General features: G+C 28.4%; 3 protein-coding genes across 7 annotated transcripts in view; 1 reads left to right on the top strand and 2 right to left on the bottom strand.

Moving 5' to 3' along the window:
• Positions 1–13,465, bottom strand: LOC141524785 (uncharacterized). Of its 5 annotated transcripts, none has more exons than XM_074238857.1 (6): positions 13,446–13,465; positions 3,407–3,501; positions 3,110–3,304; positions 2,278–2,367; positions 2,024–2,192; positions 1–1,547 (listed from the first exon to the last, which is right to left on the bottom strand). In XM_074238857.1, the coding sequence occupies exons 2-6, from the start codon at positions 3,480–3,482 to the stop codon at positions 257–259; spliced, it is 1,821 nt and encodes a 606-aa protein (XP_074094958.1). In that variant the 5' UTR covers positions 3,483–3,501; positions 13,446–13,465; the 3' UTR covers positions 1–256. The 5 variants fall into 5 exon arrangements, with proteins under 5 accessions (XP_074094958.1, XP_074094959.1, XP_074094960.1 ...); XM_074238858.1 differs by lacking the exon at positions 13,446–13,465 and adding an exon at positions 5,061–5,758; XM_074238859.1 differs by lacking the exon at positions 13,446–13,465 and adding an exon at positions 4,379–4,848.
• On the top strand, positions 6,134–10,881 carry LOC141524791 (uncharacterized). The gene is made up of 4 exons (XM_074238869.1): positions 6,134–7,241; positions 7,377–7,604; positions 7,709–7,922; positions 8,223–10,881. Exons 1-4 carry the CDS (start codon positions 7,175–7,177, stop codon positions 8,755–8,757), a joined length of 1,044 nt encoding a protein of 347 aa, XP_074094970.1. The 5' UTR covers positions 6,134–7,174; the 3' UTR covers positions 8,758–10,881.
• Positions 9,879–22,830, bottom strand: part of LOC141524783 (uncharacterized) — a 19,589-nt gene continuing 6,637 nt past the window's right edge. Inside the window, exons 3-5 of the mRNA XM_074238850.1 lie at positions 15,695–15,931; positions 12,421–13,731; positions 9,879–11,674 (exon numbers count right to left, since the gene is read on the bottom strand). Coding sequence (XP_074094951.1) covers positions 11,457–11,674; positions 12,421–13,731; positions 15,695–15,931 — 1,766 coding nt within the window. The 3' untranslated portion in view covers positions 9,879–11,456. The remainder of the gene's footprint in view (positions 11,675–12,420; positions 13,732–15,694; positions 15,932–22,830) is intronic.

Consider the following 22,830-nt stretch of genomic DNA (forward strand, 5'->3'; position numbering starts at 1 on the left):
CATTGCTTTTATTTTATTACTTAAATACATTAAATAATATAAATAATTAAATAAATAAATACATGTATTATTTTACAAGAGTTTAGTAATTAAAATATGGCTGACCTATAACTCGTTGCACTTTAAATAATTAAAAACTACCCAAATAATAAATTTCCTTGATACCTTCGGTACCAAAAACCCCCAATTAATTTTTCTACTAAAGTCCGGTGGTAAAATAATTTCAATCTATAACACAAAAAAAACTTCAATAAATTTACAGCCTCATAACTTTGCTTTGTCTTCCACGCCTGCTAATTTTTCTGTTCAAAATATCAGTAATGCTGTATTGGTCATTTTTAGAAGCTTCAGTAGTCGAAGTATTTTTGTTTTTCTTCTTCTTCTTCTTCTTCTTCTTATCAGCTTCATCGTCATCATCATCTCCAATAATTTCGGACATCAGGCTGGCCTCTTCCTCATCATCATCATCGTCATCATCGTCATCGAGTAAATCTTCATCGCTGACTTCTTCGTGGTCGTCATCAGTCGGTCGTTTGATGTCGCCTTCGGTTGAAGAAGCGTCAGGCTTGTCATTATCATCTTCTTCTTCATCTTCATTAGCTTCCGTTTCTTCTTCCTCGTCATCGTCGCCAGTTATAGCTTCAGTGAGCAAATCTTCGTCGTCTTCATCATCATCCTCAATATCTTCGGCGTCGTCATCGTTTTCACTGTCTGCAGTGTGAGAATCAGCGCTGGGAACAGGATCGGGCTTCGCAGGCTTGGCTAAAGGTTTCTTCACGTCGTTTTTTATCGCATTAACGCTGCTTGAAGTGATACTAGTCTTCTTGTCAGTAACTCCGACAATTATTTTTTTAATCACCGGCATTTTTTGGACTTTGACAACTTGTTTGTTGTCATCAGACGCAGCAGCTTCAATTACTGCTGCTGTTTTGTTAGACTCACTCATTTCAGATGCGTCTGTGCTGGACTCTACCTCCAAAGCTACTGAAGATTCGGTGACAGCCAAATTTTCAGTAGTTTCTTCCTCCGCGACTTCAGTTCCATTTTTCAAAGAAACCTCCGTCGAACTTTCGGCGCTGAAACCAACTGGACCGACAATTTCAACCACCGGTGCTTCAGTGGTCGAAGTTTCGGCTTGGACTTTAGGACCTTTAGTCGTCGGATGAGCTACAATCGGTCTAGGAGTTGGTTTGTTGATAATCGGAACAGTAAGAGGCGACGGAGCTGCAGTCGCGGGTTTCTTCTTCTCAGTCTCATCATCTCCGGTTATTATGTCAAGAAAAGCATCCAGGCCTAATGAATAATCATCGTCATCATCATCATCATCTTCTTCTTCTTCTTCTTCTTCCTCAGCTGGTTGAATGGAACCTGCTACTGCGGTGTTTTTAGACGGCAGTTGGTTTATGTCTTTTTTGTTGTCGGTTTCGTCATCGTCGTCGGAAAATAACCAATCGATGTCATCGTCGTCATCTTCTTCTTCTGTCTCCGTTAGTGCTGCTGGAGGGAAAGCTTCTGCAGGACGTAATTTTAAACCCTCGGGACTGAAACTGAAAGAAGTTTGGTATTTTTTATTTGTTAATTAAAACGAGGGGATTTTATTTTATTAGTGTAATTATTATTGGCTGTTTAATCAAAAATAGGATTTGTAAGGAAGTTGTACTGAATGAAAATTAATAATTATGTAATTTATTTTTTTTAAGTGAAATTGAAAAAATAAATTATTTTTTCTTGATTAGTCAATTTTAATAATTTTTTTATAAAATAATATTAATTAATTAAAAAAAAAAAATTTTTTTTTTTAAATTAAAAAAAAATAAATAAAATTAGAATTAATTTTTGTAAAATAGGTATGTAATTTTTTGAGTATGATTTATTAAAATAATTTTAATTTTTATTTTTTTTAAATAATTATTATAATATTAAAAAAAATTGACTTTAATAAAAAATAATCAATAATTATTTATTCAAAAAAATAAAAAATTATGAAGTATTTTTTTTTTATAAATTAATTAATAATAAATACCTGAAACAGCTAACACGAAGTGATGCTTCAACTTCATAACTAGATTGTAATTCTAAACCGAGACATGCTTTAAAATTATTGTCTGACTCTCGTTGAATTGAGTATATTCTTCCGCAAAATTTAGAGAAACCACCAGGCATCGGTACGCAAATTGTTTGAGGTTTTTTACCTATAATGTAATAATAATAATAATTATTTTTGATGAATAATATAATTTATTTTTTAAAAGTATATCAAAGAATTAGAATAATTACCATTAACAACGGTGCTTGACAAAAGATTATCACCGAAACTCAACTGAAGTTCCAAATTATCTTTCTCAAAGTACCTTATAGAGGCGCAGCCTGAAATATAAAAAAAAAAAAAATATTTCTAAAATATAGATATAATCTTAGAGTGTCTAAGTTGATGGCTCAACTTTTTTATTTAACTCCTAACGGTAAAAATAATTCCGTTTCCTATTAGCCCATTAGCTAACTGTTTTTTAATACGACTCTCAAATAAAGAAATTGCGGCTCTACTCATCATAATAATTATTTTCATTTGTATAAAAATAATTTCAATTCTTTAATAGGATTTAGAATTTTATACAATGCTTTTACCGTTAAAATTTTTTAAGATATTAGAAAGTTTTACTAAAAATATTTATTTTATCAATACAAAGCATTTATTCTTTTTATTTTTTCAATTTTCTATTTAAACAGAAAATCATACTGAGTGAGAAAGTAGGATGTCTATTCAAACTCGTAAATTTTTATTTTACAATAAATATTCAGCTTGAAATAATTTTTAAATTTTCAAGAATAAAATTAATTTTTTAATGACCAACAAATTTTTTAAAAAATTAAAAATTTTAATTACTGCCCACAAAAAATATGAAAAAAAATTTTAAAGCCTAATTTGGCTAAATTAAAAATTTTTAATAATTAAATCCAAAGTAAAATTAAATAAATAATTTAATAAATTGTAAATCTATTAATTTTTTAAATAAAAAATAAGCAATAGATGCAATTTCTTCTTTAAGACATAAATAATAAATTTTCTATCAAAAACTTCTTGATTGAAAATAAAAAAAAAAAATCATACCTGGTCCTTTGAGCGCTACAACAGGAATATGAAAATCGCGACAACATTGACAAACATCATTATTACATTTACAATATTTATTAAGACTTTCAGTGGCTTGTTTGAGTGACATAATCGACACGCCCAAATTTCCTTGTTTCACCCTTTCTTCAGCAGCTCTGGCGACTCTTCTGAGACTCGTAGCTTCATCTCGATCTAAAATCAATCTCCTCAATAAAAATGACTCTTTGCTTCATTCTTCTCTTTCAGTACTTGCAATAAATAATTGAAACTAAAAATCTAAGCATAAAAACTTACTGATAACTCTTCCGTAAGCCGCGAAGGCTATTAATAAAAAAATTAGCAGCAACTCAAACACCGTGGACAACCGCATTGTTATCTTCTTTTATCTTCTGAAATAACAAAATAAATATAAAAACTAATAACACCCGGTATTCTAACTTCTGACAAACAAGAATGCAAAATGAGAACAAGAAGAATAGTTAGCATAGAAAATTCACGGTCTAGCGAGTTAATTAGTTTGAATTTGAATAGCAGAAAGATAAAAAGATCCTGATAGTTATGGAGCGAATAACAATGAAGATTATTTCAAGAAAATTTAAATTTATTATTATTATATTTTAACTGTTTTTTTAAAAGCTTTTATGTCTGAATAAATGACACAGTGTCACAGCACCAAAACTAAATCTCTATTTCTTCATTAGATTTTACTCTACTCTGTATATATATAAATTTCTTGAGTACAAAACTCAACAGGTTGGCCTACATCACGGTCACGGTCAAAGCCACTAGCTCAGTTACGACTTTAAAACATTCTGTCCTCATATATCACGCTTATGGTGCTACTTGTCCAATTTAATTGCCATTATTATTATTATCTAACTAAAAATGGTCAGTTGTTATTTATTGCACAAACAGTTATCTATTTCTTCTTTAATTTCCGGGCACTTTGCTCTAAAAACCAATCAAATTTAAACGCTATCTTCAAATTTTCAAAGAAAGAAACTAACATTACATCCGAAGAAGAACAAGTTAAAAAAAAAAATTATAACAAAACTTACATGTAATTATTGAACTTTAATTGATCAAGCTTGGAAGAAAAAAATATTAACACTTGGTCGTGTATCCTCTCGGTTAAAACTCTTTTAAAACTGTTAATCTTACGAAGTCGAATACCCAACTGAAGATGCCACCCGGCTCCCCTCCCCCTGGTAAGGTTGCTCTAAAAGTCGGTCAAGCCACCTCCACTGGACAAATACCATTACTTACCGTATTTAATTATTAAGCATTCTAATGTTATGTGCTTCTAAGTAATATAAATAAGACTTGAGGCCTTAGAGTTCGAAGCGCGGAAGCGAGAAAGGACTGCAGGCTGTCGATTACTGACTTGTATATTTAATTATTTAGAAGTCGAAGTATTGACTGGAGCCTGAACTGATTAATTTGTCTTTATGCTGGACAATGATGGACATAAAGGTTGAGTTTGATGCAATGGTATGCTAATAAAACTTTTATAGTTGCATTAGTAATACATTCACTGTTATTTTTGTACCAAATTTTTTTGAAATTGCTCAGTAAAAAATTTTGCGAAAAAAAATTTTGTGTTAAATATTTAACACTTTTTTTTTGTTACAAATTTTTGTGTTAAATATTTAACACTTTTTTGTGTTAAATAATTAACACTTTTCTGTGTTAAAAATTTTTGTGTTAAATATTTAACACTTTTTTGTGTTAATTTAACACAAAATTGTTTGACGAAAAATTTTTTACAGTGTACTGATTCGGGTTCGAGTCCGCTAGAGTGAAGATTATATTTAAAAAAAAAAAAAAAAAAAAAAAAAAATTTATGGACAGGTATCGTATAATGGGATGAATATGAGCTGATATTTGAAAATAGTTATAGTAGAATGGATTTAGTATTTTATTTGGAGAGGCACACATCGTCTACTACCTTTCTCTGGTCAGTGGGTCGAAGAAAGTAGTGGCCCGAAGCGGTTTACCTTGGCTAATAATCTTTTATCGTACGCCGGAATCCAGTATAAGGAAAAGTATTGTCCTTCCGTTTTTAACTTTGTAATTATTTATGTATGTATATATCGACTTGCTGTTGTTATGATAGCAATGAAAATCAAGATGATGATCGCGATGCATATTTTTGGTATTACGATTTCTTAATTGAATCAGGTTTTGTTATTTATAAATATCAATATAAATCACTTTTACCTCTACTCACTTGTCGAATAAAATTACTTTTAAAAAATGAAATGTTTATAAATTTAAATGAGTTTTTTTTTTTATTAAAAATTCGAATGTGAGCACTGACGTAAAAGAAAATATTTAAATATGAAGTTCATTAAACTTTAAGAACTCGGGGAAATTTTTTTTTTTTTTAACAAAATTAAGTAATTAAATTACTAGAAGAATAAAAAAAAACAAAACAAACAGACGTTAATTGATTTCTTGGTTTACTGGCTAATAAAAAATTTTAATCAAGACAAAACCTTGGGCATTTATTTTTTACCGGCATTCTAGAATACTCTATTAAGAAAACTTGACCATTAAAATAATAATAATAGTGAGTGTTAATTGGAAATAACTGTCTGCTAGTTGTCTCGAGTAATTAACGATAGGGGTTGATGTTTTTTATTTAAATAATTTAATTAGATATAATAATTATAACAAAACTATTAATTTTTTCAATAGTAATTTTTTTACAATAAAAAATATTTATAAAAATTCGTAAAATAATTTTTTTTTAAATAGTAATAATTTTTTGAATTTCTTCTTTTAGAATTAATGAAAAAATAATGAGTTTTAATTTAATAATTGTAAATTAAAAAGTTTAGTCTCAATCAAGCATCTACTCCGTAAAATAAAGAACAAATTTATTTAATATTTTTTATTATTTTAAACATCAAAGGTCAACAATTTTTGTTTGACGGACAACCAGGTTAATGCATCAAGTATTTTTCCCCAGTAATGTATTTATTTGCACTCCAAACAAGTTATTCGCAGCTTCTGTAAACACATAAAGTATAATTTGTTTATAATTGAAAATTACAGTGGTTAAATATTGAAAAAATTTTATTTATAAATTTCTTAATGACAATTTAAAGAAAAGATAAAAATTATAGTAAAAATAAATTTTTATATAAACGTAGGAGTGTGTTGGGTTGAGACAACTGGTACCGGGTTCACCAGAAGAGGGTCACCCGGTAACCTACATGAGGTTCCTTGCCCGTAGCCTCCAATCCCTCTGCTTAAACTTGAAAATAATCCTCATCCAATGACGTACTCTCTCCAGCAGTTGTCCACCAATAAAAATAAGGCATCTCGTGTGTACAGACATCCAACACCTGGATATCTTCTGGTGTAGAGTGTGGAGTCGCCAGCTCGTAGCTAACACACACATACACGCACACAGGTGCACACCACACATGCACACCAGACATGACAACATACAGTGTCAATTCAGTAGAAGATTCCTTATAGACACTGACATTAAAAATTAAAATAATCCAAATCCTCCCCACTATTATTTAAAGTAAAACCCGTAACTTATTAAATATAACTCAATTACAATTATTAATTACAGTCCCGGAGCGCCTCTTGGTAAATAAAATAATAATAAACGTTTCTTCTCTTTTCTTCTCTCCCAGACCCAGAAACTCTTCTCCGGATGGGTGTTTAACGCTGGGCCAGTTAAATGTTAATGTATTTTCACCATTTCCTTGTCATTAAACACTTATTCTGACAGTTGTCTCTGGTTCTGGGTCTGTTTGGTTGGTGGGCGCTCACCAGGAGTGGCGCCGATCCTTGACGGTTATTTGTACCTCTTTCTACCTTCTACCTTCTACCTTATACCTCATACCTGGCTACCTTCTCTTCTCTACTCTTGATTCTCTCGAGAGACTCAAGAGAAGTCTGTCTGAGTTCTGGGCCGTGTTGCTGGCTGGCTGGCTGACTGACTGACTGCCTGACAGTGTTGTGAATTATAAGACTCTTAACTCTTAGCATCTAATCGCGTGTGTCCCAACTTTTCCTAACTATTAAGATCACCAAAATATGGCCATCAAATTATTGATAATTATTTCTTGTGCTATCGTCGCTGTATCGTCTGCTGGAATACTCGGTAAGAAAAACTTATTAAAATTAGACTACTCACCCCCACAAATTATCTGAAAATTTTTGAAGATGATTTTTAATAAATTTCTTAATACCTAAATTTTTTTTTTTTAATTTTTTTTTTTTATTTTTTAACACACAGAAACACTTCTGTCATGGGACCTACACGAAACAGAAGGAAGATCATCGATGCCTCAATCAAAGTGTCTTTGCCAAACATCCGGTTGTTTGTGTTGCGTCGATCTTAATTTAACGTCAACGATCGATCTCGGTGGCCCGGCTTGTGTAAATATTAGACAAAAAGAAGACAACGTATCGTTGAATTTAAATTACGGTGACAATCCAGTACACAATGCAACCATAAAGATAGGTCAGTATCACAAATTTATAGTTAAATAATTAATAATTATTGTTATTGTTATTTTGTACGTGACACAATGTAGACTAATGTAATTTGTTGTATTATTTGAACAGCGGACGCGGCTAACAAACCGACCTGCATGAATCTACTTTCGGATTTGGCCCAGTTGTGCGCCAAGTTTACGTCAATCAAGCGACACGACCAATCAGATTACGATGGCTGTTTGGTTATTGAACCAGCATTGATGCGATCCCCACAGGCTACTTATCACGTCGGTTGCTTTAATTTTAACCACAATGTTAAGCAAATTCAGACTCCTCCAGAAAGGTAACTCTAAATTATCTTTTATTTAAATATACACGGAAAAAAACAAGATGACACTGAATATCATCCCAGATTATACTCAGTGATATCTGGATTATAATCAGTGATATCTGGATTATACTCAGTGATATCTAGATTATATCCATTGTAATCTGGATTATACTAGCTACTATCTGATTTTTTTTTTTTTTTTTTTTTCATTTAGTATAATCTGGGATAATATCTAATGTCATCTTGTTCTTTCTGTGTATCTGTTAAATTTTTGGCTATTTTTTATTTGATCGTCGGTTTATTTTAACGCAGCATCGAAAGCACAACAGAAGCTCCCGATACGCCGGAAGAAGAAGATGATGATGAAGAAATTAATACCGACGCGATATTAGCCGCGGTATCAGCAAGCGCTGAACAAGGCATTGTACTTTTTTCACATTGGCTCGGCCTCAATCTCAATCCTCGATTAAATCTCACCAGCAACAATAAAGACACACAAGAAACTGCTGCTTCGAAACAAGAAGTAACAATTAATTCGAACGATAATGATAATAATAATAAAACAGAACGCAATGGCCGTATGTTTGATCACTATCTTACCCTGGAAGAAAAAAGTGATGAGAGATTCAAACAATTACTGAGTGCCCAGGACAATATTGTTAAAGAATCAGCGAGAATCGGGCACGCTGACGAAGGCAGGACAACTTTTGTTTACGCTCACCAACAAAAACAACAGAAACAACAGCCAGTTGACAGCCCACATAAAATAAATCTACCGATTGTACCAAGGGAGTCACGTCGCGGTGGACGTGCTTACAATATTCATCAGCATGTTAACGAAGTGTGACGCTTGACAGATTTATATCCCAGTTATTAAAAATTCATATACTTAATGTTTAATTTAAATAAAAAACCTCAAGACAACGGAATTTAAAATAACGAATAGGATAGTTGTAATAATATTAATAATAATAATAATAATAATAATAATAATAATAATAATAATAATAATAATAATAATAATAATAATAATAATAATAATAATAATAATAATAATAATAATAATAATAATAATAATAATAATAATAATAATAATAATAATAATAATAATAATAATAATAATAATAATAATAATATGTATGATAAGCGATAGAAAGTGGAATTAGAATTCCAGTCAATCGTCATGTTAGAAAGCTATACTTTATTCAGGATGATAAATCGATTGGTTTCAAATTTTCATTTCTGTTATTCTAAGGTTCGTTATTATCATCATTGTTATTGTTCTTTTTTTACGAATGATACAATGGAGAAAACGGGTTGCGGTCAATGAGTCAGATCGACAATATTTCAAATTATCAAAACTCTAGAAAATTTTTAATTCCGCTAAAATTAATTATTTTAAATTACATTTTATACTAACTTTCCAAGTTCTAGTAATTTATTAATTCGGAATATTATCGGTCTGACTAGTTAACTGCGACTCGAGAAAACTTTCATTGTTAATTGTCCGTGAAATTTTTTTTTTTACGCTCTGTTGATAAACTAAATTTTGTTACGGGAAATTTGGTAATTTTACGATTTTTTTTTTATTGTTTAAAATGTTCTTTAGTTATTGTATTTATTCATTCATTGGTAAAAAATTTATTTTTAAATGTTAAAAATTATTTAACCATTTTAATTTATTTATTTTCAAATTGTTTAATAATAAAATTAAAAAAAAATCATTTAAATTATTTAAGAACATTTTTGACAGTAAAAAAATTAAACTTTTACAGTATTTACCAAAAATTTGTAAGACGCCAGAACCGCAAATGAATAACTCTTACAAATATATTTCTTTGCGCATTGTATTTTATTATCTTTCTAAAATAATTAATTAATAATTAGCGTTGTTATGATAGATATATCGTTATGTATTAATCAATAAAAATATTACTGTAGAAAGTAGCATTTTAATTACACTCAAAATTTAACATTTAAAGTTTTATTAATTTTTATTTTAAATAATCATTAACATATTTGTTCGTCAGTTAATTAAATATTATAAAACTATTCTACTTATCGGCGTCGTTGCACATTTTTAACATACATTTTAATCTACTGCAAAAATTACTCGTCTATTAATTATATCAATTACGATGCTTAATTAAAACAATTTTTAGATATGATTTATTTCCTTTAGAATAAAGCACCCGTTTCTCTTATTGCATTATTGGATTACAGACAGTCATGTTTCATGATTTTAATTATTATTACGTCCTTTATTTTTTTTAAAAACTATTAATTTTTAAATTTAAGATCTTTAAGTGGAATGTTTTTATTATTTTCGATTTTTGGAAGACAAAATCTATTGTCAGTAATTATATTTTTTTTTTCTACCGGACGTCTATTAATTTTTTTTTAACTCTATATAATTTGATATTTTATTTTTTGATTATAAAAAATTATTTAATTTAATATAATTAATATACTATCTTATCTCAGTTAAAATTATATAAGAAATATATAAAATTGTCATTTTTTCATCGTCTTATAAATCTATCTATTTAATTATAATTGATTATTATAATTAATAATAATAATGATAAAAATTAATGATATACACGGAAAAAAACAAGATGACACTGTATATCATCCCAGATTATACTGAGTGAAAAAATTTTTTTAGATATTAGCCAGTATAATCTAGATATCACTCAGTATAATCTAGATATCACTCAGTATAATCTGGATTATACTAACTACTATCTGAAAATATTTTTTTCACCACAGATATCACTGAGTATATAATCTGGGATGATATCCAGTGTCATCTTGTTTTTTCCGTGTACATTCGATTTAAAATTTTTTTAACGGCTTCCAGAGCAAAATATTACTAGTCGACTAGATAACTAATATTAAACAATATCGTTTGTCATTTTTAAAAAATTAATTAATAATAATAATGAAAAAAAAAATTTACTTTTTTTTTTAAGAGAAAAAAATATCGGATCTGCGTGATAATAAAAAATATTTTTGGATTTAATCTTTGGGTGATTATTGTTATTATTATATAAATATAAATATCTATCTATATATATATATATATATATATATATATATATATATATATATATATATATATATATATATATATATATATATATATGTATATAATAATTAATAATTAATAATTAATATTTAATTTAATAATAATATAAAAATTTGAAAAAGATTTTATAAAAAAACCTTTTTATTTGGATCGTACGATTTTTTCTTAGGCTCCTATTGAAATATAAATTATTAATGTAATAAATTTGATCGTTGATTTAATATCGGATGGCTTGATCATAAGCAACGGCCAATTCGAGTTAAATAATAACTGCGTTGGATAAATTTGTTGGCTGATAGCAAAAGCTTCGATAATTTAACTATCATTAACGTCAACGGAAATTGATTATCGTACAAGTAAAAAATATATATAAATGAATAATAATTTCAGTAGTGTAATGATAGCGTTAAGAGTATAACGTTAAAAGCGATTCTATCGCTTCCTCGGTTGATTGCTCACTCGACAGCTTGTCGTACCACATTCGAACTCCCGGCGACCGTTGCTGCTGCTACTGCCGTTACTGTTCCTGTTGTATTTTCTTTTTTTCTTCTGGACACCCGGCGGCCCACGTGTAATATTACATCGCCGGTTTTTATCGCTTTGAATTCAGCAATTGCTTCTGCATGCGTCATGCCGTGGAGTGGCTTTGAATTTATCGACAGTATTTCGTCGCCTGTAATACAAAAACACAAGTGTCAATACAATCATACTGTTATTAAAACTAATTGCTATAATTTTAGTGACATCATACTTTTTAAGATTATTTTTCTAAGATTAACTCAATTTTTTGTTTAAAATATTTAAATTTTTTGTTAAAATTTAAAAATTTCTATCTTTTAAAAAACCAAAAAAAAATTAGGAAGAATATATTACAACAGCTATAGTCTATATTCAAATTTTACAACTAGTTTTAAATTCAACAACGTTATTAAAATTCAAACTTTAAAAGCCTAACTCTATCCATAAATTTTCAAAGCACATTATTCAAATGAAAACCAATATCATCTCTTATACAATCCACCAGAATTAATATTTAAAAACTTTTTTACAGTTATACTATGATGTATCATAACACACATGTTAGTTTCCATGTCATTCATCTCATCAATAATTAAATGCCTCCTAAAAACCAGAAATCAATCATCGAATAAATTTCCCACATGTTTAAAAAAAACACTATCCATACTACATACTACAAAAGTAACATTCCAATCCCCAGACTGAAAAAGCTACATGTGACTAAAAATACAAAACAAAAAATCACACACATGCCAGGCAATTTAACAGCCTGGATGTCACATATATATATATATATATATATATATATATATATATATATATATATATATATATATATATATATATTTTCTGTAAAATCTCTCATGTTATTTAAAGAAATAAAATCATTTAAAAGATTACCTTCTTTGACAGTTCCCAAATCAGCGGCCTGTCCGTTAGGAAAGACAGTTTTAACATAAATTCCCATATTGCCCCTGGGGCTGTCAGTGCCCCCCACAATACTAAACCCAAGTCCTTTGTGTCCCGGACCTTTAGAAAACCTCGCCGTGAGAATAGTGAAAGAAGCAGTGCCTTTTCCCGGCCTCGGGAGCGTACAAAACCGAGATTCTTCACCGTCGACCTCTTGGATGTCTTCCAGCTCGCTGTCAGAGTTCAGGCCCTCGTCAGTCTCCTGTCCTTGCCAGGTTTTCAGCCCAGGTACCGAGGAACCAGCAATATTCGCGACACTTCTGCTGCTGAGTCGTCTGCCGGATTTCTTCCCAGGGCTCTTATCAGTTCCCAAACTAGAAGGTCCGTGCTCGACGTTCCCATAAATACTGCTTCCATTTATCAGCGAGTAGTTGGCCACAGACCCGCCGATAACGAAGTCAGTGCTTCTCTTCCTAGGACTGATCCTTGGGATGTGAATTTCATCAAGATCGTCGTCCCTGGACAGCCTTCTCGAGCGCGTAGAGCTCGACAGGGATTTTTCAAACCTGACATTTTCGTAAGAATTATCAGCAGGTCGCCGATTACTCGCGGGCGTATTTTCTCGCTGCAAATTCGTTGCAGTTGGTCCGCTGTCCGTGGGCGAGTAAATCGCCGAGCGGCGGCACCTTTGGAACGGAACGTTTTCATACGCGTGATGATCGGTTCCGCGGTGTTCCGAGTTGCTTCTGCGCAGAGTATCCACGAAAACACCGGTCTCGTAAATCCGCGAATCATTGCTGTCATTTAGGAGAGAATCTTCATGGTCATGATTATTGCCGCTTTTATTAAGACTATGATTATGATTATGATTACTATTGCTGCTATTATTGTTATTATTATTATTATTATTATTATTATTATTATTATTATTATTATTATTATTATTATTATTATTATTATTATTATTAGCAGTAATTGAGTAAAAAAAGGTCCTCTTGTCGTCCTCGGCTGGATACCTCGGAGAATTGGGCGCGCTGGCTTCCGCGAGGGTCGTCAATTTCTCATTGAGCGTGTACGCCGACAGCGAGGCCTGGTGAAGCTGGTGATCCGTGGAGACTCGTGTATCGAATTTTTCACTGGTTGAACTCGACAGGGGACTTGGAACATAGAAATTGGAGACGTTGTCCTTGGGCGGAAACACCTCAGTCACGCTCAGTGCCTTGCGTTTCCTTATGCCGGCATTTATCTTGCTTAATTTACTCCTCAGCACGTTCTGGATGTCTGCGATCCCTTTACTAGTACCTGCAATAAATACATATGTATAAATAACTAAATTATTCATATTACTCATCTACTGGTTTATGTTATGCTTTTTGTTCCCTTTTTTTCTTTGAATTTTAATAAACTTTTAAGAATGAACTACACGGAAAAAATCGGGCTTGAGTTTTTATTTTACATGAGCTGTTCAAAATAACAATAGGTACTTTTAAATTTATATTTAAATACTTTTTGTAGAAAAATTTTTGACAATAGATTGTGTTTTAGAATTGACGTCAGTTTTGAAATCTGTTGCGATTGATTGGATAATTATTCTACTTGCTACGATGATTATTTTTATATTTTTAAGAAGAAATTTGATACTATATACAATTTTTTATTTTATATGAAAGAAGCTTCAATTGAACAAGTAAAAAATTTGTTTTTATTTTGTGTTAAAAATTTTTGACGCAAAATTTTTTACTGTGCAGAGAAAAAAAATTTTTTTCCAAAAATTTGTTAAGAAATTGTCTACAATAAAAATCAAAAAATATTTTGCAATTAAAAAAATAAAAAATTGAAATTAAAAAAAAATTTTTTTTTATCAATTTTTGGAGTAACTAATTTCTATTTTCATAAACAAAAAAATTCCATGGTTTCGCTTTACTAAAAAATAAACAGCTTTAATGAAACATTTAATTACTTTCATGAGAATTTTTGTAGTTCCAACGATCTTGACTTTTTTTTTACATTCTATATACTTTAAAGTGTTGATTCTGTAGACGTTATACAAACTTATTTTAAAAATACTATTTTTCTTAGCCCTAACTTTGATAAATAACGTTTGATATTTTTATTTATTAACAAATAAAAAATTAGTTACTAATAATAACAAAACACATTAATCATAAAATTATTTAAAATGAGAGCCCATTTATAAGACTTATTATATTATGTGTTTTTTTTTTTTTTTTTTTTTGAGTGATGAAAGACTGGTCTATTAGTTCTCTCGATCACAATAATAATCTCAAAGAATATTTTTTTTTTAGAAAATACTCGAGTCTTTATTTAATTATTACTATTTTTATCAGCGAGATTAGTTGTAATAATAAACATAGATAATTAATTATCTATTTAAATTAATTTATAGGGTTAAATTAAAATAAAATACTGAATTTATAGATTTTAATACAATTAGAATCAAACGCTTTTAGTCTTTTTTTTTTTTTATACTTCTCACTATCACATGATAAATATTTTCGTCTTTTATTTGACTTAAAAGTAGATAAAAATATAAGTTAGACACTGTGAGAAAAAATTTTCAGACGAAAATAAATTACGGAGTAATAAATAAAAAAAATCAATAAAATTTCAATTAACACGAATTTTTAAGTAAAAATTTATTTTTGTATTGAAAATTGAACAGGTTAAAATTTTTACTGACCATTTAAAGTTTTAGTGTGCTCACTTTTATTATAATACTTAAAGGTTTTACTATGAACCTTTTTTTACTTTAATTTTTATAGTGCAATCAAGTTTCTTACTTCTCATGCTTCTGTTAGAATATTTAAATAAATTCAAAATTCTTCGTACTTTTATTCAGTATGATAGTTAAATTTTTTACTGCAATATTTGTAAAAATACTTTTATTTTTACCGAGTTCATCCTTGGAGAATTCTCTACTGCTGAGTATTACTCTATAAAATGGTTTTAATAATGTGTCTTAAAATAAAAGTTCTAAAATTGGTCCAAGACTGTGAAATGAAGTCAAAATAAGACTGTTTAAATTTTTTTTTAAACTTATTCTAAACAATCGAATTCCTGGAAAATTTTTTTTTTTAATAATTTGTAAAAAGAAACTCTAGGCTTGCAAAATATTATTTAAATTGTCAAAAAAAATAAAAAATTTAATAGTAAATTAAAAAAAAATTTTTTTATTTTGTTAAAAAAAAAAATTGGAAATTTCAGTGAACTTGATAAAAAAAAAATAAAGAGCAAAAAAAATTACCAGGCAATCTCAATGAACTTGTTTGCAATAATTTCTTTGGTGAACATCTATCTCTGGACTTAGGTGCCGGCGAGGCTTCTCTACTCGTCGGCGTAGACCTGACGCCATGAATAACACCAACCCTGGAAGCACCTTGTATCAATGATTCATCCTGATGCTCGGATATCTCTTGAACAGAACATCTGCGTCTTAGCTTCCTCCATCTCTGACTGATACTCTTGTTCCACAGACTGAGGTCTACATAGCAAAAAAAAGCGATCGTCATAAATCAAAGTCTCTCTTAATCAGCATACAATACAGAAAAAAAAAATAATTAGAAAAACAAAATAAATAATATATACAATTGATAATAGTTTCCATCTTTTGGCCTCAACAAACGCCTTGATAAATAATTGATGCCGATTAACTACGCCGTTGACGTCGAAATTTAAAAAAATCGTCGGGGGTCACCGAATAAAGTCGCTTTTAATTTAATAAATATTAAATGCCAGTCGAAATACATCACAGCCACTCGAACGATTTTAAATTAAACCAACCAGCCAGCTTATTCTTTTTAAATTCATTAATTATGCTAATAATTTCAAAATTAAGTGCTCCAACATGACAGTATCATTTTTACCTCGTGTTTATTATTATCGACACAAAAGCAATAATTATGTAATATTACGATTTATGACGATGATAATAAGAAGAAAGATAATAAAAGGTTTTAAATAATTAGTTTTTAACTCTTTTTTTTCTTCCGTCGTAAATTATTATCTCTCATCGTGTCATTGTTCTTGGCTTTAGAATTGCTATCTTTAAATGAGTTTATTGTTGACGATCTTTCGGACATTATTACCAGCCACCGAATAAATACATATAAGTTTTGTTCAATAATACATTTAAGTATCTATATATATATATATATATATATATATATATATATATATATATATATATATATATATATATATATATATATCTTTATAAGAATACTTTCACTTTTATACAACGGCAAATTTATACACGCTGTTACTCAGCTTCACCAACAAATAAAGACCGGGGTTTATAAAACAGTTGTTGTTTTATTCTCTAAGTACCACTGATTCCTATCAAACGATCTCGATTCTTCGTATGCCATCAGCATATTATTTCCGGTTTTTTTTTTTTTTTTTAAATTATTTTTACTCCATTGACGTAAAAATTATGTTTTAAAATTTTTATCAAATTAAACTGATAATTTTTTTCGACATTATTATTATTATTATTTTTAATTTATAAAACAAATTTTGAAAGTTTATATTGATTTGGTTCAACAACCATTTGAATTTCAAATCGAATAATTTGAAAATAAAAATAAAAAAATCCAACTACAATTGCCACCATTATTTCAAAATAATTTTAATAATATTATTTAAAAAAAAAAATTTTGATATTCTATATTTATATAAAAGGTCAAGATCTAAAATATAAGTCCTCGATCCTTTGACAATTTATTTTCTCGCGAATTAATTTTATAAAAATAAAACGAAGGGGTTGAAAAAAGTACGGCGTTTTTTGAAATTTAAAAAACTCAACTACACTGTACGCACTCGCGCTCAAGACTGGACTAAAGAAAAACGACGCCGTGCGACATACAGACATACACATGGCTTTATGTGGGGATATATTTATATATATATATTTTTGTATGTATATATATATATATATATATATATATATATATATATATATATATATATATATATATATATATGTGTTTTGAGTAGTAGGTATGTATAAGTGGTATAGAGAGGCAGCATAGCAGCCGCGCGCAGCTTTAAAGTTATTCAGTGGGTCTTTATCGGCAGTAGTACATCGAGTATCTTTATCTTTTTCTTGATGGTTTATAGTTGTCAGTGTTTGTGTTATTGTGTGTGCAGTGGTTGTGCACGATGCACGTGCATCTATGAGTAACACAGACCGGCATGCATTATTGCTCCAAACAATCGCAGGCACACCTTACTGTTTATTTATTTAAAATCCTTACCCTTGTATAATTAGTTGCACTTCCGGATTTTAAAACATTTTTTTAATGCTAATTTTATAAAAAAAACTCCATTGCTAATTTCTTTTTGCTACAGTTTTTATTCGCTTAATGATTTAATGGAATTAATGACTGCTGGTAATTAAATACAAGAGGATTTATTTTAAATTTAAATTTTTTACGTGTAGCATCAGAATTAATTATTTATTCTAGACTTGTTTTAAACTCTAACAAATACCACTTGTTTTAGTGGAAAGTTTTCTCGTTTAAATTACGATATAAAACTGCAAGTTATTTAAATAGTTTTGTCTGGAAAAAAGTTTTGCGATTATTTCTGCATTTTTTCTACGCTTTATTATTGACTTAATTAGATTGAAAGTTTTTATTTACAGTGTTTCCAATTTATAATTAAAAAATTATTTATTATTCACTTATAAAAAAAATTCTTTGTAATTATTACTCCAATTTATTATAAATTATTTTTTGCAAATCATTATTTAAATTGTATAAGGAAAAAAATTCGGCAAAAAAATTGAATCATTGTTGCTCTTTTTTAAGTGTTATTTTATTATTGAGAAAATTTTGAGCAAGTCATTGTTTAAATGATAATTTATTCATTTCCAAAAAAAAACAAACATTGAAAATTTATAGAAAAAATTTTTTTAATTAAGCTAATTTTTTTATGCGACATTGACTAATATTTGCAAGTCATTACTTGTTTATTTACCGTTAATTATTCAAAGAATAGGTTTTTCATTACGAAAATAATAATGAATTATTTACGATATTATGATTTTCAATTTATTAAATCATTTGAGACGTTATTATTATTCTTACATTCATAATCAATAAAAAAAAACAATGAATTTTTTTGTTTATTTCAATCTTCATAGAGAAATTAATTTTTTAGGAAGCTCAATACATTTTTAACGCTAAAAAAAATTTTTTTAAGCCGAAGAAAAATATTTTTTGTTTCCAAATAAATGCATATAATTTTATATCAATATATTGATTTAAAATTATTAATTTTTCAAAAGAAATTTCTATATGATTTTATTGATATATTTTTTTTTAATCAATAAAAAACTGAACAATTAAAAAAAATTATATCAAAAAAAGAAAAAATAGAAATTTCATCCAAAAACATGAGAGCCAAAATTTTTTCCCATTTTTTGAAGGCAAAATTTTTATTTTTTTTCTTTCACGAGATTTTTTATGATAAATGCGTCGTAAAAACTATCTTTTAGGTTTAGAAAAAAAAAAAAAAAATTAATAAATTAAAAAAAATTTTTTTTTATAGAAAGTATGATAAATAAATTTAAAATTTACAATAACCAAATTTTAAATAAAAAAAAATTGAAGACAAATCCAAAAAAATAACAAAATCCCAAACTAAAACTGCCTAAAAAAAAAAAAAAAAAAAAAAAAGTGAGATAATACTTGAAGATTTCCAATCTTAAAATCCGTAAAAAAACATCCTTGTACCTAATCGTAGAATTTGGTTTTATCAATTTCTCCCGTCACTTAAGGAAATTCCAAAATAATCTAATCAGTGCGCAATCTAAAGTCCCGACCTAAAAGTCCTACCCACAACCCGGCAATTAATCCCCCGAATTTATCATATCAGTAAACATTTAACAGAGGTATTTATCCGACAGAAAAACTCCATAACTCGTACATCGACAGAAATCCACTAAGCAGTACTTACACTAATGGCATGTGTCTGGTATATTGTATATATTGTACATTGTACATAGTAAATTTTCAGAAAATAGAAAGTATAAGTAGAGGTCATAGAAATACTCAGCCAGAATGTCACGATTCACGCTGTGGAGGACATGGTTGAGAAAAAGTTAGCCTTACAACTTACGGCTTACAACCACCATGCATTTATTTAAGTTCATCATTATCATTACCATTTTATTACTCCATACCAAGAAAAAAAAACTACGTCATAATACTTACTTTGCAACAATGTAAGTAAGAATAAAAATAAACAGAGAATTCTCACATCACCCCATAACCTTAAGTAATCCAATTAAGCGTCACATAGCGGTTCCTTTGTCTTTTTAAAGCTCTATATACCATCACCCGTCACATAATAACTAATAACAATATAATTTCTCTCCACGTGCGTTTAATACCGTTCTCTATCCCCATTCTTTATATGGTTAATTGATGCAGAACTCTGTCCAAATAAAATAACATTTTTAAATTCATTATTCATAATCCCCCTAGTTACAGCACTATATACCTACATTATATATAAATATATTACTCCGTATAGAAGAATACTGATATTACATGAAGATAAACCTTTTTCAACCCTCGTAATTTTAAATTTATTTATTTTAAACGCTAAAAGTACTTCGTGTTCAATTTAAGGTTTTATGAAGGACTAAAAAACACCTACCCGTTATTTTTTTTTTTTTTTTTTTTTTTTTTTATTAATTTAGTATTTATAAATAATTCACTAGAATAAAAACAAGAAATTTTTTTAGAGCCTGTAATAAATGTAATACTCGACTTTTCATTTCCTCTAGTCAATAATATACTTAATGTTTAATATTTTTTGATATAGGGGAGATCTGGCCATAACGGCTCTTTCAAACAAGTCATTTTTTCTTGCGGCTTTGAGCACCGGATATTCATTTTTTTCATCTTCAACAGACGCTATTTTACAGTAATTTAAGAAAAAAATTTTTAAAACACAGCCTCCTTCGAAAAGTTATTAAATTATATTAATCAAAAACATTTTAAGGATCAGAGAGAACAAATTACTTTTTATTTATTTAAGATAATATGGTTTTAATTAACGATTTAAATTATTTTTAATAAAAATCTCTTTCACTTAAAAAAAACATTTAGAGTTAATTATTATAATTAAAACACTCGAAATTATAATATAAATATTTATTTATCGTAAAATTTTTTAAACTACCATTAATCTTATACTTTCTTGTGTCAAGAATAAATATAATTTTATTTAATGGGGATCAAAAAGTCAATAAGATAATTCAATTATATTTTCTGTCTATTAAATAGATAAAATTAATTTGTCCCAGCTGGAATTCAAATTTCTATTTAATTTTTTTTTTTTTTTTTTTTATTGAAATTACTCATAGGGTGTTTGATAATCGCTTTTGATTAATCGGTTACTGAAAAATACCTCAAGATTTTTTTCTTTTATTTTTTTCAAAAGAATAATACTTATTTTGACGCGCAGCGATTTTATTTCGTTACGGTATTTTTTATCGATGTGTCACCAAAGTTATGACCAGAAAAATTTTTTAAATTTCTTAGCTATTCTTGATAATCTATATTTTAAACTCAAAGCTTGAGAGGTTGTATTGATTATTTTTTTATAAATAGATGCAACAATAATAACGGGACAGCGATTATGGAAAATAAAAATTTTCCATAAAAATATGAGCTCTATTTTTTATAAAATCAAAATAACCATAAATGATATAAATTTTAATAAATATACACAGTAAAAAATTTTTTGATAAATATTTCACACTTTTTTGTGTTAATTTAACACAATAAATTTTAAATTTACACATAAAAGTGTTAAATATTTTTAAATTAAAATTAAAAAAAATTTTTTTTTTTTAATTTAAAATTTATTGTGTTAAATTAACACAGAAAAGTGTTAAATATTTAACATAAAATTTTTTGACGCAAAATTTTTTACTGTGTATAATTACAATTACCAGTGCAGCGTCATTGCGTAAAAACGTAATTGTTTTATCTGAATAAAAAGAGCTCTGAAAAATCATCGCTTGTATTGACGAGTGAGAAAATCAGTTATTTATAAATAATAAAATAAATAAAAATATTATTGACAATAGGACAAAAGTACGTGGCTGTTGCATGTGTGAATGGAATGCGTAAGCGATTGTCGGGTGTGCCATGTCCCATGTCTCGTGTAAAGTTACAATACTCTGTACCTATATCTGTATACTCTGTAACTACCGTCGCCGGTTAAGTTAATTTTTTTTCCAAAAAAAAAAAAAAATGAAAAATAGAAAACTTCGCTGTTATCAAGTAACACATTAATACCGCTATACTAATCTATTATGTGGAATAGTTAAGCTTCTAATCTAATACCGGTGGTGGAATTTTTCCAAAGAATTTTTATTAATTATTCAAAACGCATGTGACTCGATCAGTTTGTTGTAAATCAAGTCAAGTTAATCTACGGAACAAAATTTAAACAAAGTTGGCTTGAGAATTGGATTTTTCTACCACACAATAGAAAGTTTGCGTCAAAATTCGATGCATACATAAATAACTAAATGTTAATGTTAAGTAAGTTAAAAGTATTGATAAGTAAGCAGAGTAAGAGGTGTACATTAGATTAGTAATATAAGCGGTAAGTTGAGAACTGCTTGCATAATTAGAGTCAACGATGCGTACCGACTGGCCTCAGCCATTGTCTGTATACAGTTACCCGATTATTCTTGTGAAGACACGAGTGAGCGAGTTACAAGCTACAACGAATCTACTGTATTCCGTATTATTTTGTGTGTATGGGTTTCAAATTGAATATGTATATGTTTATGGCTAAATATTAAAATGGATTTGTGTATGTATTATATATAGATAGTTGTTGACATGAAGAGGATGTATGGATGTGAATGTATGGGTGTATGTTTGTATGTGCATAAATAAAGTGTGTTGAGAGAAGATTCTTAACGACGGAACGTGGTGCAATGCTCTGCAAGAGTGACGCGTCACTGGCCTTGTGAATCTACTGTCAAGGAGAGCGAAATCAAAAATAATAAAAATAACAGCCCTTGATTATTAAGCTTTAATATGTAGCATTTGCAATTTTTACTTTACTCAAGGTTTTTTAAACCGTTTATTACCTACACGATTTTGTTAAATTCTTTTATGGTTTTTAATATTACCGGTTTGCATATATCCACAATATACATGCATATACATTTACTGATACCATTTTTACATGTTTATTTCTTTTGAATTATAGTAATTAATTCATTTTAAAAAATTTACAAGTTTATTAACACGACTATTTTTGTATGCTTCTAATGAAACATAATATTGCAATCATTTTTTTTTTTTTTTTCATGGTAGTTTTATGACTTTTTAAGTAGATATA

This window comes from Cotesia typhae, unplaced genomic scaffold (assembly GCF_013202065.1).
Source record: "Cotesia typhae breed Kobodo isofemale line unplaced genomic scaffold, CoteBio_Ctyphae contig_23, whole genome shotgun sequence".
Classification (NCBI taxonomy): Eukaryota; Metazoa; Arthropoda; class Insecta; order Hymenoptera; family Braconidae; genus Cotesia; species Cotesia typhae.